This window comes from Delphinapterus leucas, chromosome 8 (genome assembly GCF_059928025.1).
Source record: "Delphinapterus leucas isolate spDelLeu-1000000601 "Yukka" chromosome 8, BTC_Dleu_Yukka2, whole genome shotgun sequence".
In the NCBI taxonomy this organism is placed as follows: domain Eukaryota; kingdom Metazoa; phylum Chordata; class Mammalia; order Artiodactyla; family Monodontidae; genus Delphinapterus; species Delphinapterus leucas.
The window spans coordinates 58,350,270-58,368,255 of NC_143136.1; the positions used below are offsets into that span (position 1 = coordinate 58,350,270).

Consider the following 17,986-nt stretch of genomic DNA (forward strand, 5'->3'; position numbering starts at 1 on the left):
AAGATGTTTAAAAAAACTCTTAAAAAAACCCACAGAATTCTTTGGCCATACAATTCCTTCAAATATTTAGTAAGCTTCTGAAATCTTTCTTTGCAGTCATTTGCACGTGACAGTATGCACACCTAGGGTTCTTTACCAGACACAATTCTCAAGCCTGATTTACCTCTTTGCACCCTAACCCCTAGGCTTCTCTCCTCCAACTTAATGGAAACCATCTTGAAGCCCTCTGGGAAAGAAATTGGCCTGAGCGTGAAGAGAGCAACCTTAAACGATTTTTGCTACAGTGGTGAGACCAGGTATTGAGAAGTCCTAATGGGCTTTTGCTGCTCAGAGCCTTTTTTTTTTCTCTCTATGTTATCACTTACTCTTAGGGCTCAAAGCGGAAGGCTCCAGATTTCTGGACTCATCCTATCCCTTTCATTTCTGTTCTTGAACCAACCAATTGTTACCTGAGCTTGACTCTTCCTTGCACAGACTCCCTAAGCAAAGCCAATAAGAACTGGGAATTCCCTGGAGGTCCAGTGGTTAGGACTCTACCATTCCACTACAGGGGCCGTGGGTTCGATCCCTGGTCAGGGAACTAAGATCCTGCAAGCCACACCGTCTGGCCAAAAAACAGAACAAGCAAACAAACAAAAAAAAACCCAAAAAAACCCCCTAATACTGACTTTGTGTTTTCCAACCTCTTCTAGAGCCACCGGCTTGGTACATACTTTGCTCATGAAGAAATCTAGGACAACAGTTATTTTAAGTAATTTGCTATTATCTTCATCTTTTCTGCCTCCAGTACCAATTTTCTTATCTTCCCCACTGTGCTACATGTTTTAGGATCCCCAATGCAAGGGAGTAAACTTTGTATTAACGATGATAAAACCACCTTCTGTACAAATAAACCCAAGAATTTTGATGGCTTGACACAGTCAAAGTTTTGTTCTCTCATGAAATAGAGCTGGGTGGTAACCAGGCCAATGGGGCACCCTCCTCCCTGGAGTCATTCAAGGATTCAGGATATCAAAAGCAAAGCCCCCTTCAACATGTGGTTTCCAAGGTCACCCTGGGGGTCATGTCCATTCCATGTCCATTCCAGCCAGTCAGAGACTAGAAGAGCATGGACGAGCTCCAGTGGGAGGATGGTGAGTCTCATAAAATTTCCCCTCCCATTTAATTTTCTAGAACTCAGTCCCATGGCTCCATGTAGATGTAAGGGGCAGGGTGAAAGGATGTAGTCCTGGCTTTGTAGTCACAGTGCTATGCTATGGAAAGGAGGGAACCAATTTTTCTGTTGACAGCACATCTCCCCCAATTTAAAGCAAAAAATATATAAATAATGCAGACTCTAAGCTCTCTTCACTACACTCCCAGCCCTTTCCCTAATTATTTCTTTGGACTCACTGGAATGGTGGAATTGGTCAGGATGCTGTCCTTGGGCTTGAGGTGAGGGACCTTCTTCACCTGATTCAATCTGAGAAGGAAGCAAGGAAGGAACCGGCAGGGTGTCTTTAAATAACTGCTCCCTTTTCTATTTTGGTAAAAATCCTTCTCTGACTGAGCAATTACTAACTACTGGCTTTCAGGATTTTTTATTTTTAAACAAATAAATTGAAAAACTGAAGCACTCTGCTCTTTGCTTCCCTGAGAGTAGGCAGAGGAATGACGGCAGGAAGTAGGAGCCTGGAACAGCGCTTATTGCAGTGGGACAATTTTCCCATTAATTACTTCTCACTTGAATAACAGGACATGGGAGGTGGGCTGTTTGCTGTCGATAATGGCACACTGCAGGATAGGTATTGCCTGATACAGAGACAGGGCTGGGGACAGCCACTCCGGGGGCTATCGTAAAACCAGTTTTATGGAAGAAGCCACTGAAACCAAACCCAATCAAACATGGAATTCTCTCCAGCGGCACCAACCCCACTCTTCTCAAATTCATTCCCTCACAGAAGCCCCAGGCATTCTCAGCCTAGAGGGAACCAGAGCAAATAAATTTTCCTCTTTGTAGAATGTGGACTTTTGTGATTTAGGATGATCAGTGTCTTACACACACAGCTGACTATCTACTCAGACCCAGTGACCCTGATCAAATCAATCCACACAGATGAGGTTCTGGTTTATACAAAAGGGAGGGAGTTGCTCACCGGGCAAAATAATTCATTCCCTACTCTAACGTGTTTTCTTTTTTTATGAAGACCTGACTCATGGTGCATTGAAAACACAGTGCAGTTCACCCTCAGCTTGTCAAAGTTCCAGCAGTTGTGTAAAGTGTCCGCCCTGCAATAACGTACGGACCTCGGCCCCGGGCTCCAGGGCTCCGGGCAGCCCAGCTGTCACTGCCACAAACAGGTGGTGTAAACAATAGCCGGGTTCAGCTCACTCACTTGCCAGACCCTCCAGCAGCTGAGCGTCCAGCCAGAGAGCGGCCCAGGCGAACACCCCACCGCCAGCCCATGGAGCCCCGGCCACTGCTGCTGTTCCTTGGCCTCTGCTCAGGTAAGTGCCAGGGCTGCTCCTTTGAGGCTAAAGCACTAGAAGCCCCCGAACCAGAGTCTTGCTTCTTTGATGGGAACACAGAATGGCAGGACTTCACCAGCCCCAGGCTGCTCTGTCCGTTTCTCACCGATGTTGGCTTGATTGGGTTTGTGGATAAAGATTTTTAGGTGGGTTATCCAATTAAAGTAGGAGCTGCCTGGTCAAAAGTAGACATGCAATCTCTCTTTCCTTCAGTGCCTGCATCTTAGTAAATCCGTATGATCTGATTCAGCACCTCTTCTACCATCCCGGAGCTGCTATCATAGTTGAACAACTATAGGAACTTAGAAGCGTGACTTACAATCACAAGCAGTGTGGTTAACAAGTCTTTTTATGGCTCTAGGAGAATTCTGAAAATGAAGAGGATAGATTGACAGCTCCATGTGCTGGAGGGAGAAACCTTTTCATAACTGTAACTAAACTCTCTCCATGAAAGATGAAATATTTTGTAATTTTTTAAACTTCTGAAGCTAAAAAAAAAAATTCATATGAATGCATTACGGCCTACTTTTTTTTTTTTAAAGGACCCTACTATATGTAGGTTTGGGTTTGAATTGAAACCATAAAACCTTGCACAGCCCTTGACCTGCATTCAACTCTGGAATGTGTCACAACACAGCAGCTGAAAAGCTATCCTGAATCCCAAACTTCCGGTCGAGGGAAATAAATGTTTGCTGATTGCTTCATATAAAATTTTACTGATGATATCATCTCAACTGAGAAACAAGGCGACTGACATTCTGTGATTTCTCTTCTCTAATACTGCTCTGACAAACACAGGTCTTCTGGGCAAAAGAGGTGAAGAGCTGTATTATAAGTGGTTTTCAATAGCAGAGTTGAAGGAAATAGCCTAAACTCTGATAAACTATATCCTCTGGGATTTGGACTCGATCCAACCAAAGCTGGCTTGGTGGTGATGGTGGTGGTGGTGTGTGTGTGTGTGTTTGCAAACACTACACTCAATGAAAATTCTTAAGTGATATGTTTATATATAAAAATCCTTAAGAGATCTTTTAGGACACTAAGATCTCCAAAAATGCAAGTTTAGCTATTTTTTGAAGTATGTGATATGTATTTAGATCAAACCTAGAGTTTCCTGGTGTCAATTCACATGGATAGTTAACAGAAATTTAGAGCAAGACGAGGCAATCCAACATCTTCAAATTTATATTATAGGGAAACTGAGGCTAAAAGACATGAACTGACCGTCCCAAAGTCACTTCATGTACAAACTTTGGAATGTGATCAGACTCCATTTTTTTATGTGTATGATCAGAAAACACAGCCTGAAATTGAAAAGGTAGCAAGAAACACAGCACCAGGTTGAGATAAGAATTACCCAAGGTGACTATTAACAGGACAGAATTCCTTTTGTCCAACCCACCAAGCTGTTCCCCACATAAAAATACAGATTGGACTAGTATGGGACAAAAGAACACTTTAAAATTGTGGCTGGGTTCCCCTACTTAGATTCAGTCCTTTGGGGGCAAAAGTGAGGGACACTTTTTCCTGTGTTAGCATAACACATAATGATCTCTGTTCTATTTTTATAGCACTTTCATTACAACCTTTCCTCTCCCCCAGCTCAGGAATCCCAAGCACTTCATTACCACCTTTCTTATGGCATATTACTTTCCAGCTTGTTTACAGTTATTTATGTAAATGGAAAATATCAATGTCCATGAAGGTAGGAAGACAGGATCTGTATCAGATTCATGTTGGAAAACCTCAAAGCTACTCAAACAATGCTTTGCACACAGCAAATGTTCAACGAATATGTGAATGAATTAATGTTACCACCATCTGAATAGGGATGACCAGCATGATTTGGCTGAAAAGGGAGACTCTGACATTACGTATGTGTTTGTCTGTGTTTGTTAATTTACATCCTGCCTTTTAAAGAAAGTATTTACTGTGATTTATTGAATCCGTGAAGAGATGGTCCAATTCTCCAGACCATACTGGAGTTGGGAACAGAATCCTAGAATTCTGAGTTCAGGTCCTGTAAGTTTTCTCTCACTCTACCCTGATTTGGGGAGGAAAAAAGAAAAGAATACCAACAAATATGGTCTAAGAAATAGAGACCTCCTTGGAAATTCCTTAGAAATTCATTACGAAAGGCACAAGGTCCCTTGGCCTTGGCGAGGGCGCAGAGGAAGAAGTGAGTATCCCTGGAACCCTGACCGTGCCTGGCTCCCCAGTGGTCCCTACTCCCTAGCAGAACTTAGGGTTGGCCTGCATAGTTTTCCTGTCACAGAACGCTGAGCATCTGCTCTCTCTGTTGCTTTCTAGTATGTTCTTCCTGTCAAACTGGAATAAACGGTCACTTAAAAATAAGCAGCCCAAGGTAACACCAAAGCAATAACCTCAAACCCAGTGGCCAAGGCACTCAGTGATCCACACCAGTCCCCCACGTGGGACCCAAGATAGACAAGGTGTGGAGGACAGAGGACAGCTGCATCCCAGGTGCTCCGTGGGGCACCTGCAAAACCTGGGTCTTTGGACAACATGCTGCTCTAAGGGTCCTCAAATGCAGGTAGTTTGGGGGAGATGCCACATGAAAGCTCTGCACAGACCCTTTTAGGTTCAGAAAATTTGGGAAACTAGAAATGAAGAGGTAGGCTAGGTAAGGCATTCAGTATATAGAGTCCAGGAAGGTCATAATAAAGATATCTGAGCTATACTGAAACCTTCAAAAATCCGAATGGACATGATACATTGGCCTTTAGGGAGGTGGTGAAGAGCACAGGCCCTCTCGTCAGACGGCCTCCACTTATAATCCCACCTCTAACTAGCTGGGAGCCATGAATACATGGCTCAGCTCTCCAGACCTCAGTTTTCCCATCTGTGAAGTAGGAGTAAACACTGACCTCATAGGATTTTTATAAGGATTCAATAAGGTAATACAAATACAGGACCTTTAATAAAGCTCTACAGGCTAATTAAAACACATACTTTTGGGAGCATGAACATGTTTCAATTCATTCCATAGCATTGGTTGTTTCAAACTGATATAAAGTTCTGGATGAGAAATAGTGGTTGAGAGCATGGGCTCTGGGTGTCAATCCTGGCTCCACCATTTATGAAATCTGGGCCTCAATTTCCTCATCTGTAAAGTGAGGACAATTATAGTACATACCACACCCAGTTATGAGGATTGAAAGACTTAGTACATATAAAGCACACAGAAGAAAGTCTGGCACAAAACAAGTTGGGTGTGTTAGTTATTATTTTTGTTGATCAATAAAGATAGAAAACAGAATTACTTTTTACTTAATAATTATTTTGTTGACAAACGCTTCCAAACTTAGGATCGAAGGAGAAAAAAAAAACAACCAATCACCTGCCTTAGTGGTGATCGGTTAACACAACTGGGAAAAAAGGGAAAGCATTTCACTTGTTTCATTTTTAAAGTTGTCTTGGCCCAGGGAAAAAGTGTAGTTTCAGCAACAACCTGCGGAAAGGGGAGATCTGGTTACACGAATCCGGACAAATGGATTGTGTGTCTACTTCCTCTCCCAGACCTGAACAGGCAACCTCCAAACCACAGCAGGCTTGAGTTACAGAGATCCTTCATAAGGAACTTGTTGGAATTTGGGACACATTTTCTCATAGGAATAATGGCACATGTAGCTGTACAGTTTCCAGCACATTCATAACATTAAAAGTGAGTACAGGAGCACGGCACAGAATGACCCGCTCTAACTTCAGCTCTGCCCTAGCTGCATGACCTCAGACAAGTCAGCCCACTTCTCGGAATCTCAGGCGAGAATGTCTGTCTGCCTGCCTGCTGGTAAGGAGCACATCACGCTGGACACACAAAGCCTGTGGGCTCTGAGAATACTGGATGATACTGCCCTCCATCCCGAAGGAAAACGTAGTAAAGATTCCTTGGAATCATTCATGCTCCAAATAGGACCCCCAAACCCAGGTCAGCAGAACATGTGGTTTTCACTCTTAGCAACTTAATTGGGACATGGGCCCATCAGCAGTGATTATTTTTTTTATTTTTAAAATTATGGAAAAATACATAAGTATGTAAGATTTACCATGGTAAAATACACATTACATAAATTTTCCATTTTAAAGTACACAATCCAGTGGCACTAGGTACATTCACAGTGTTATGCAACCATCACCACTAATTCCAGAACTTTTTCATCACCCTAGAAGGAAACCCTGGGCCCATCAGCAGTCACTCCCATTCCCCAGTCCCCACAGTCCCTAGTAACCACTAAACTACTCTCTGTTCTATGGATTGGCCTATTCTGAATATTTCATATAAATGAAATCATACAATATGTGCCCTTTTGTGTCTGACCTCTATCACTTAGCATAATGTTTTCAGGAGTCATTCATGCTGTAGCATGTATCAGAACTTCATCCCCTTTTGTGGCTGAATAATATTCTACTGCATAGATATACCACAATTTGTTTATCCATTTATCCATTGATGGACATGTGGGTTGTTTCTACCATATCGCTATTGTAAATATTGCTATGAATATTCATGTACAGATTTTTTGTTTGCTTTGGGGGTTTTTTGTTTGTATTTTTTCTTTTTTAAATTGAAGTATAGTTGCTTTACAATACTGTGTTAGTTTCAAGTGTATAGCACAGTGATTCAGTCATATATATATGTATATATATTCCTTTACAGATTCTTTTTCTTTATAGAATATTGAGTGTAATGCCCAGTAGGTCCTTGTTGGTTATCTATTTTATATATAGTAGTGTGTATACGTTAATCCCAACCTCCTAATTTATACATCCCCCACCCCATGTACAAATCTTTGTATGACCAGTTCGTTTGTGGATATACCCAGGAATGGCATTGCTAGGTCATATGGTAGCTCTGTGTATAACTTGTGTGAGAAACCACCAAACTGCTTTCCACAGCAGCTACACCATTTACCTCTCACCAACAACATAGGGGGATTCCAGTTTCTCTGTAACCTCACCAATATTTGTCAATTTTAATTTTGTTAATTATGGAATAACATCTTAGTGGGTGTGAATCAGCATCAGTTTTGGGCTGCTCATAGCATCATGAGCTCTGAGGCCAGCCAATCTGAGATTTCATTGCATCATGACCAGATTCTGAAATACCAAGACCGACTTTGTGTGGACCTTTCTTCTTGTGTGTGCGTGTTCCTAGCAAACTTGATGCAGACAGATGCTGGATGAAGGAATGTCATCTGTCCAAAGTACAAGTGCATGATAATCTGGCATGCCCCACTGGGAAGGGACCACACTGGCAGCTGCACTTGGAAAGGAATTCAAGGCAATAATAGCTGCATCAGGGAGCCCTTCAACAAGGGGGCCTGCGTGCCTTCCATGAGCTGGCCACACCTCAGTTACTCACGTTAGTGTGTGTAGAGGGTGGGAGCAGACTCTGACAGTGAGTGTGTTGTTTGCTGTCTCAGCTGGCCTCGTCCTGGGCTCCGAACATGAGACCCGCCTGGTGGCAAAGCTATTTGAAAACTACAACAGCGTAGTACGGCCCGTGGAAGACCACCGCAAGGCCGTGGAGGTGACGGTGGGCCTGCAGCTGATACAGCTCATCAACGTGGTGAGACAAGAGAGCTCCAGGCTCTCCACACCTCCCACCCCAGACCATCCTTCCCTGGCTCCCCTCTTGTCCTCCTAAAGATGGGGCCTTATCTTTTTTGCAGGATGAAGTAAATCAGATCGTGACAACCAACGTTCGTCTGAAACAGGTAACTCAGCTAGATAATTGCATTCATGTTTTTATTCACCCTGAAATTTAACATGGGCCCAGAGGGAATCAATTTAGGTAACAGGGATATGTAACAAAATGTTAAAAGTAGATATTTTGGGGTAGTGGGGCTGTGGATCATGTTTTGGTGTTTATTTTTTGTTGTACTTTGTGCTTTTTCTGTGTGTATTAATTTGCTAGGACTCCTGGAACAAAGTCACAACCTGGACAGCTTAAACAACAGAAACTTATTGTCTCACAGTTTTTGAGGTCAGAAGTCCAAAATTAAGGTGTTGGCAGAATTGGTTCCTTCTGAAGTTTGTGAGGGAGAACCTGCTCCAGGCCTCTCTCCTTTGCTCAGAATTCGTTGTCTTCACGTTCACATGACTTTATTCCTGAATATGTATCTGTCTTCAAATGTCCCTATCTTATAAGGACACCAGTCATATTGGATTAGGGCCCACCTTAATGACTTCACTTTAACTTAATTACCTCTGTAAAGACCCTAACTCCAAATAAGGTCACATTCTTGGGGGTTTAGAACTTCATATTAATTTGGGGGAGACAATTCAACATTGTGTTATCCAAATTTGCTGCATTGGGTATATGTTACTTTCATAATGTAGAAGAAAATATAATACTTTTTAAAAATATGATGTTGCCTGCTTGAGGAAAACATTCCCAATAGGGTCATGCTCCTTTCCTAAGGTGGGCAGTGTACCTGGTAGATCTGCTACCACTTGGTGGCGTTACTTGGGGCTACCTTTGTTTTCTCACCTGTAAAATGGGGTCAATAATCACTCCTACCTCATGGGAACATTGTGAGGACTAAATGATGAATATGGGTAAAATGCTCACAACAGTGCCTGCATGTACTCAGTGCTCTGTGTTTGCTCTTACTTGTTACTAAGGGGAAAACTGAATTCTGAATCAAACCCTTCTTACTGGAACACAATTTCTGTCCATACCTGAATTACCATGCTCATCAGAGCTCTTGATAAGCCTAGATTTTAAAAATATTTTTAATTTTTTAATCGACTAAATGTCTTCGTTTCTAGCAATGGGTGGATTACAACTTAAAATGGAACCCAGACGACTATGGTGGCGTGAAAAAAATTCACATTCCATCAGAAAAGATCTGGCACCCGGACCTAGTTCTTTATAACAAGTAAGCAAAACAGACAGGATTAGAAGGTGGACATTACGGGGGCAGGTGGAGCCCAAGTGCCCTAACGGAAGGGCTGCCACTCTTGGCATGCGTCTCACCACTGTTCACATTAAATAACCCTTAAAAACCAAGAGCCAAGTTGACATGCTAGGGGTGCCATATGGTGTCTCGTGTTATGAATAGAAACAATTATCAGAGCCAAATTGAAACAGGGCTGCAGGGTGGGGGACATTTAATCCCTGAGAGCTCCTGTAGGGTATATGGCAACTATCCAAGGAACCCAAACATCATATAATTGAGTTCCTTGGAATTAAATGTCCTTCCGACCAATAGGTCTGAACCTCCTGGGGTTGTTATTCATCACATCCTCACAGCATCCCAAGATGCCGTGGGCTGCTGATGGCCTGGGATGCCTATGTAGCCCATCCACTGGGCTCTGTGACAGACTGCATGTTGTGAAATTATAATGTGATTCAAGACACTCCAATTTAATGACACGTTCATTATCATACGCCCTTCATTTGTCAGGGAATGTTCATTGCAAAGAGCATCCTTCCCAGGCAGGAGCATTCAACACTGGCCTAGAGGATTTGTGGTCTGACATTCTATAGCACGTGTCTGGAGCGAGCAGGCTGTGCGTTCTAGCAGACTCACCAGGCAAGGTGGCCAGGGCTAGTGAGCAGAAATGATACCTTTTAAGACGACCCTCCCCAACTTTGGTATTTTATTACATATTTTCCAATCCGACCTGGGATTCAAACTTGAGTCAAAGTACACAATCATTTGTGTAAACTTTTGGACAAGTATGCTCATAGGACAGAGTGTCTATCTCTTTAAGTTTCTCTTTCACTTAGAATCTGAGGGAAGCAATTAAAATCCTCAGGTCCTTTTGATAAGCTCACTCAGAAAGACCCTCATGGGGGAGAGAATCCTGTTTCACCTGCTTCGAAGGAGAGACATAGACCATCCTTTCCCTCTGCTCTGTTGGGAGGGTCTCAAGCTGCATAGTTTTCTGGATAGAGCCTCTTCTCAGTCCCAAGGAAAAATTAATGAGAAGAAAATCTCTTGATTTATGAAATGAGGCACAATATATACCACATGTCCCTGAAAGCCCAGCAAGGTAGACCCCACCCACTTTTCAGCACCTATTATACCTTCCTGCTCTCTGCCAAGGCCCTGGGGCACAGGCTGTTCTGGAATGAGCAGACCACCCACTGAACAAGACGTTCAGAAATAGTTTGTTATTTTTTTAGTATCTACTATGTTGCCTTTTTTAATGAGAAATTATTGCCAACATCTGAAAATTGGGAAATACATTAAAATCTGAATTTTTAACTTCTCTAGAAAAATCCAACTTTCAAAAATATGGCAACTTTGGGGCTTCCCTGGTGGCGCAGTGGTTGAGAGTCTGCCTGCTGATGCAGGGGACACGGGTTCGTGCCCCGGTCCGGGAAGATCCCACATGCCGCGGACCGGCTGGGCCCGTGAGCCATGGCCGCTGAGCCTGCGCGTCCGGAGCCTGTGCTCCGCAACGGGAGAGGCCCCAACAGTGAGAGGCCCGCGTACCGCAAAAAAAAAAAAAGGCGACTTTGGATTAAAAGTCTCGATTCCCAGCTTCCAAGGAAGAATCCAATATCAGGCAACATGGAGCCTTCGCTCCCACGCAGACACCATGGCAGAGCTGAGTGGTGCCTTCCTCAGGGGAGAGAGGGTCTCTCCCCATGCCAGGCTCAACCCTCCCTCCTTCCTTGCCTGCCTGGCCCTGGAGGCCTCTGAGTTTGTGACCCCACCCCACTGCGGTCTAAATAGTTCTTTAAAGGTAATAGACCACTTCTTTAACGTGCTTGTCCCCGTAATGAGCCACTAGATGTGTTTTTATTTTAAATTCCTGGTTTTTTCTCAGTTAACTTTCAAAGTATATCAGAGAAGGGATACATGGAGATTAACATCACAAATACTACTGAGGACTGGGAAGAAAAATCTGGGATGCGGTGAATCCATGTCACCTGTTATTCCTTTAAAACTGTAGATTCTCAGATTCATCCCTAGATATCCTGATTCAGCACTTAGATGGTGCTCAGGAATCTATATTTTGTTTTATTTTATTTTTTATTGAAGTGTAGTTGATTTATAATATTGTGTTAGTTGTAGGTATATAGCATACTGATTCAGATTTTTTGCAGATTATATTCCATTATAAGTTATTACAAGATATTGAATATAATTCCCTGTGCTATACACTAAATCCTTGTTGCTTATCTATTTTAAGTATAGTAGTTTGTATCCGTTAATCCCATACTCCTAATTTGTCCCTCTCCTTCCTTCTCCCCTTTGGTAACCATAAGTTTGTTTTCTGTATCTGTGAGTCTGTTTTTGTTCTGTAAAGATTCACTTGTATTATTTTTTAGATTCAGGAATCTATATTTTAAACAAGCACCCCAGTGATCTTTATTATCAGACAAATTTGAAAAACATTGCCACAGATAAAAAGGGATGCAGTGCAAAAGAGAGCTTCTATAATTAGCACCTGAATAATTAACAACTGTCTCCCGTTAGCATCCCCAAGCAGAATTGAAGGCTCATCTGTCACTTGGATCCCTGTTCCTCTTTTATCCCAATTGTAGTGCAGATGGTGACTTTGCCATTGTCAAGTTCACCAAAGTGCTCCTGGACTACACTGGCCACATCACGTGGACGCCTCCCGCCATCTTTAAAAGCTACTGTGAGATCATCGTTACCCACTTTCCCTTTGACGAACAGAACTGCAGCATGAAGCTGGGCACCTGGACCTATGACGGATCCGTGGTGGCCATCAACCCGGTGGGTGGTGACCTACTGTGAGGAGGTTGGATGCAGGAAAAGCGTGATTCAGGTCTCCAACTCTGCCCCTCCATTATCATAGGCTCTCAGCACCCATTCGAACTTTGGGGATTGTCTAGTTTGATGGTTCTCAATTGGTTGGGAAGGTTCTTGATGCACTGCATAAGAGAACCACCTGGGGCTTAAATAATTCTCTATGCCCAGGCTCAGGCCCAAGAATTCTTATTTAATCAGACTGGGGTGGAGCTAGGGCACCAATATATTTTAAAGCTCCCAAGTGACTTGAATGTATAGTCAACATGGAGAATCCCAATAGTCCAAACCCCCTTATTTTACAGGAGAGGAACCTAAGACCCCAAAGCGAGGGTGACCCAGGGTCCCTCCTGGGTATGTGACAGTGCGGGGATCCGTTGCCTTGTCACAGCTGATTAGGAAACCCTCCCCCTCCTCAGGGTGACGAGGCTGGGGATTCAAAGTTTCATTCCATCTTCTCAGGAAAGCGACCAGCCAGACCTAAGCAACTTCATGGAGAGCGGGGAGTGGGTGATCAAGGAGTCCCGGGGCTGGAAGCACTGGGTGTCCTACGCCTGCTGCCCCTCCACCCCCTACCTGGACATCACCTACCACTTTGTCATGCAACGCCTGCCCCTCTACTTCATCGTCAACGTCATCATTCCCTGCCTGCTCTTCTCCTTCTTAACCGGCCTGGTGTTCTACCTGCCCACAGACTCAGGTGGGTGCAGTTGCCATGGCGGCAGCTGCGGACCCTGATGGATCTCGGGCTACCATTTTGGGGGAAGCCAGAAATAACCACGGCTAATAAACAAATACAGGCAGACAGACCCAAACCATCATCCCTGGGAGGATGCGTGTACTGACTGGCCATGTGCAGTGGTGAAATTCCAGCCGGGGCAGACTACAGAGCAGGCAGAGAGCTGAATGGGACTCTGAAGATGTGCATACCTAGCTCAGTCCGGTTAAGTGAATAACCACCAGCACCTATTTGCTGAATACCTGCTGTGTGCCCCGAAGTGTGCTGGGTAAGGCGTGTATCACAGGCACTACCGATGCCTCGTACTCCATGAAGTCACTTGCTGTACGTGACTACTCAGGTCTTGCCTCCTTTGCCCACGGCTTGCCCCTTGAAAATAGCTTTTGTGTATCTATTCTCCAGATGGCAGTATCTTTACACACAACACCATACTTCCCAAGTGGCGATTCTTTCTCCCATATCAGCCTGGACGACTTACTTACCTCCTACTGAGTAATCACATCTGTGACATAATTTCACCAGACACCAACAATCTACAGAAAAGGGGGAAAGGGAACACATATGCCTGCAAGCGCGTCACTGCTCTTAAATGATTTACGGCAGACAAGCAGGGAAAAAAGAAAGATGGTAAGGTGGTCCTCAAACTTATGACAGATAACAATTTTATCAAAAGGCCAAAAAAAAAAAAACCCACAAAAGTCTAAATCCAACTTTCCAACAAGAAAAAAAAAAACCTTACACATTCACTCACTCAACATACACCGTTTAAACAACTGTTACAAGACAGGGATAAGGTAGAGAACAAGGCAGAATTTTCCCCACAGAACATATGTTCTAGGGATTGTACTCATTCTTAAACAAATCATCACAAACAAATATCTTTTCACCTTTCTAATCAAATGAAGCTTCTTTAAGTGAAGATAGAACACTCTAGGCAGGGCAATATGGAAACTAATCAGAGTTTCTATAAATATTAAATGATTTATGCTTGAAAAGCATTTAGAACAGTGAGACTGCTTGATAATTGTTAGCTATCGTTATTATCATTAATCAAGAAATTGGATGTACCTTGATCAATATTCGATGTTTATAATTCTGTTTTCTTTTTTACTTTTGAAGACTTTCCTACCCACCAGAAACTGACAATTTCTTGTTTGCATCCACTCTGGATCCTGTGTATATCCCTAGCATCTGGACGCATCCAGAATGGGAAAAGCTCCACACTGGAAAGCAGGGCCACACGAGGGGTTTCCCAGGACACAAACACCAATACCAGCCCAAGGAAAGTCCCTTCCAAAGGCTCTCTACTGCATCTGAGCTGGTCAATCCCCACAAAAATATTCCAGTGCCATCCAGCCCCTGGCTTTCTTGTTTCCTTGTCTAACCAAGACACCATCCGGGAATTGTTCACCCTGAAAGTGTAGGGCCTGGAGAAAAGATTCAGGGGAAGGGGAATCCCTCATCGCTTAGTATGAAAAACAAAAAAAGTCAAAACAAGAAAAAAAAACCCAAATCATCCCCTTAGATGAAGATGAGAAAGCGAGTGGTGTGAAATCATTGATTTTGTCCTTTCTCGGCTTTGGTCTTGCAGCTTTTTTTTGCTCCCACAACGAGAAAAAGATACATGTAGTTCTGGGCTGCCCATCACCTGCTGGGTAACAAGTAGGCCAGGCCGCAGTTCAGTTTTGTGAGGTTTAAGACATTCTGCTGCGGACGGAAAAACTGCCATCTGGGGTCTCGATTACCGCCCAGAACCTCTCTGGGTTCCCTGAGTTCCGCCAAGAAACGGAATGCTGGGCAAGAGGTGAAGTAGCATCTCCTGCTTGGCAGCCTCTAATGGAAATGCCTGCCACTTGCCATCATCAGCAGAGTTAAGGTGCCAAGGTCTCACAGGAAATTGTGCAGAAAAAATTCCCCACAACGAGACCTTGAGAACATGCCGGTCACCTTCCTCTCACCCTTGGGTTTTGGTGGTGTGCTCGTTTGCTAGGGCTGCCTTCACCAAGGACCACAGATTGGTGGCTTAAGCAACAGAGATTTATTTTCCCACAGTGCTGGAGGCTGGAAGTCCAAGATCAAGGCGTCAGCAGGGTTGGTTTCCTCTGAGGCCTCTCTCTTTGGCTTGCAGATGGCTGTCTTCAGCCTGGGTCCTCACATGGCCTTTCCTCTGTGTGTGTCTGTGTCTTAATCTCCTTTTCGGATAAGGACACCAGTCATATTGGATGAGGGCCCACCCTAAGACCTCATCTTAATTGAATTACATCGTTAAAGGCCTATCTCCAAAACAGTCCCTGAGGTGCTGGGGCTTAGTGTTTCAACACATAAATTTGGGTGGAAGAACAATTTAGCCCATAACAGGTGGGTTGTGTTTGTTTCTTCTTTTGTCCAGGAGAGAAGATGACTCTGAGCATCTCTGTCCTGCTGTCCTTAACCGTGTTCCTTCTGGTCATTGTGGAGCTGATCCCTTCCACCTCCAGTGCGGTGCCCTTGATTGGGAAGTACATGCTGTTCACCATGGTGTTCGTCATCGCATCCATCATCATCACCGTCATCGTCATCAACACACACCACCGCTCCCCCAGCACCCACGTCATGCCCGAGTGGGTGCGGAAGGTGAGCAAGCAAGGCCCCGGCACACTTTGCCCAGGGCTGCCCCTCCCTCAAGGCATCCGCAGGTCTACTCTTCTGTGTGGCCAGTGGCCTCCTAGGTAACCCTTGTGGGCACTTAGGAACGGAAAGTCCTTTCTGGGCTGTAGGGGTTTTGGGGAAGGAACTTTCTTTGGCTTCTTGCTGGGTATAAATAACTCAAGCAACCGGCCCAGGGAGATAAGAAAACCAGAATTAACAAAGCCCATTCCAAACTCAGCCTTAAAGAATCTCTTTGATTAGAGAAGATGAATAAATCACTATCCTTTTATTCAAATGCCGTGAAATCGTGAGATGTCTGTTTTTATGCCTTGCAGTTTGTGAACAGACTGCTTATTTTTTTGCTGGTAGAATCATGTGCTGAGACTAGAATAAGGGCTAGAAATTGGGAGTGGGGGTAGGGAGGGGGCTTGATGAGAGATTGTCAAAAAGTTTTAGTGAGGAACTTGGTCTCAAATATTTACATTACTGAATTTTAAAATGTGTTAACATTTCCAATATGTTGGTTCTTCTATACATCTTCACAGAGACGCTAACGTCCAGTCTTTTGTGCACAATGCAGAAGATTTGTTATGAATTGACAGAGAAGCTACTGCTTGGAATGTATTCTTTTGGGAGGAGAGACAGTCCCTGCTTCTCTAAAGACCAAGTGACTCCTGGCAATACCTATGTTGCATTTCTTCAGGAACAAGAAACAGAAGAAAACAGTCTAGCTGTTTTGTGGGGCCGGAAGCTTATATATATTTTTTTAACAGGAGGGGCCCTTTCTTTAACCTTTTGATCATGAGGACACAGGCCTTGAAAGAAGTGGGTGCCTACAGGGGGTCTGGAAGTTTAAGCTTCATTGGTTTCTTGAGTCAGTAGCTGCACACAGGCTCCCTCCAGTGGCAAGCTGCTGGCATTACAGAATCATCTCTGTTAGCCTTAGTAATTTGACGGGTCACAGGCTACAGATGAGCAAGCTTTGAGAAAATCTAGTAGAGTCCTTTTGTTTTAGGGACAAAGAGACTGAGGCCCAGAGAAGCTGAATAATTCGCCTAAGGTCACATTGCTTATGCAAAATCAGAGTTTGATGCTTGCCCTGCTGACAATAATTCCCATACGTGGACTTTTTTTATTTTGTTATAGGTTTTTATCGACACTATCCCAAATATCATGTTCTTCTCCACGATGAAAAGACCATCCAGAGAAAAACAAGACAAAAAAATTTTTACAGAAGACATTGATATTTCTGACATTTCTGGGAAGCCGGGACCTCCACCCATGGGTTTCCACTCTCCCCTGATCAAACACCCCGAGGTGAAAAGTGCCATTGAGGGCATCAAATACATCGCAGAGACCATGAAGTCAGACCAGGAGTCCAATAACGTAAGCTCTGTGGCTTGAGATCTGCACCTCTTGTTTAAATGCTCAAATGCTCGAGCACAGAGGGATGGGTTTGGCTTGATGGGAAGGTTGGCGTTCAAGGGGCAGCTACTGATGTAAGATGTGCCCAGTGACCCCCTAGGCCATCTTAGCAAGTCATCATATTGTGAATAACCTATTTAAAAAATAAAGCTCATAATGCCAGTGGAGGGATGATCAACAGACTGAAGGGCCCCTAGATGATGGATAGCACGAACATCGTGAGTCCATGATCGTCTTACGGAAATTCTAACATATTCCTCTCTCCCAGGCGGCTGAGGAATGGAAGTACGTTGCAATGGTGATGGACCACATTCTCCTCGGAGTCTTCATGCTCGTCTGCATCATCGGAACGCTGGCTGTGTTTGCAGGTCGGCTCATTGAATTAAATCAGCAAGGATGAGCAGAAAGCTGAGCTGAACCTCAGCGCCAGGGAAATTCGTCTACTTGGATACATGCTCACTTATCAAACATTTAATTTTCTGTATTTATTATTCGTGACAAAAGTTTCTGTTTACATAAGATTATGGCCTCAAAGTGTCTTCACATCGCTTCTCCCTTCACTCCTGCTGTGGCTGCCTGGAGAGTGAACCCTTTGCAGTAAATGAATCTGGATTGCTACATGAAGCGTTCATTTCCAACAGTGTCCAGAAGAATTTTGCCCTGGATAACTGAGCTTTTCTGTTAGTTTTTTAAATTTTACGCAAAGAGTCTATCCTTTGCTTAAAAATCAGTTTTGTACCTTCTACAAAAGCCCCATCTACCAGTCCCAAAAAGATGAAACATTTGACTTGGAGAGAAAGAAAGCAGTAGAAAGACATTAGGAAAATTCTGGAGTGGCCACCACAATGCAAACTGCCTCAAAAACTCATGCTTTAAAGTAGGTTTCTAGAACTTGGAGGTGAGGGAAGGTCTTCCCAGTCTAATACAG

General features: G+C 43.8%; 1 protein-coding gene across 1 annotated transcript; it reads left to right on the forward strand.

The window, feature by feature from the left end:
* The first annotated feature begins 1,108 nt into the window (after window positions 1-1,108).
* CHRNA1 (cholinergic receptor nicotinic alpha 1 subunit) lies at window positions 1,109-17,571 on the forward strand. Its single transcript, XM_089915920.1, is given in 12 exon segments — window positions 1,109-1,133; window positions 2,305-2,487; window positions 7,884-8,098; window positions 8,202-8,246; window positions 9,304-9,413; window positions 12,038-12,233; window positions 12,686-12,718; window positions 12,720-12,966; window positions 13,408-13,632; window positions 15,395-15,618; window positions 16,780-17,019; window positions 17,327-17,571. Coding segments are annotated over 12 exon segments (1,875 nt in total). The 3' UTR covers window positions 17,459-17,571.
* Window positions 17,572-17,986: the final 415 nt, after the last annotated feature.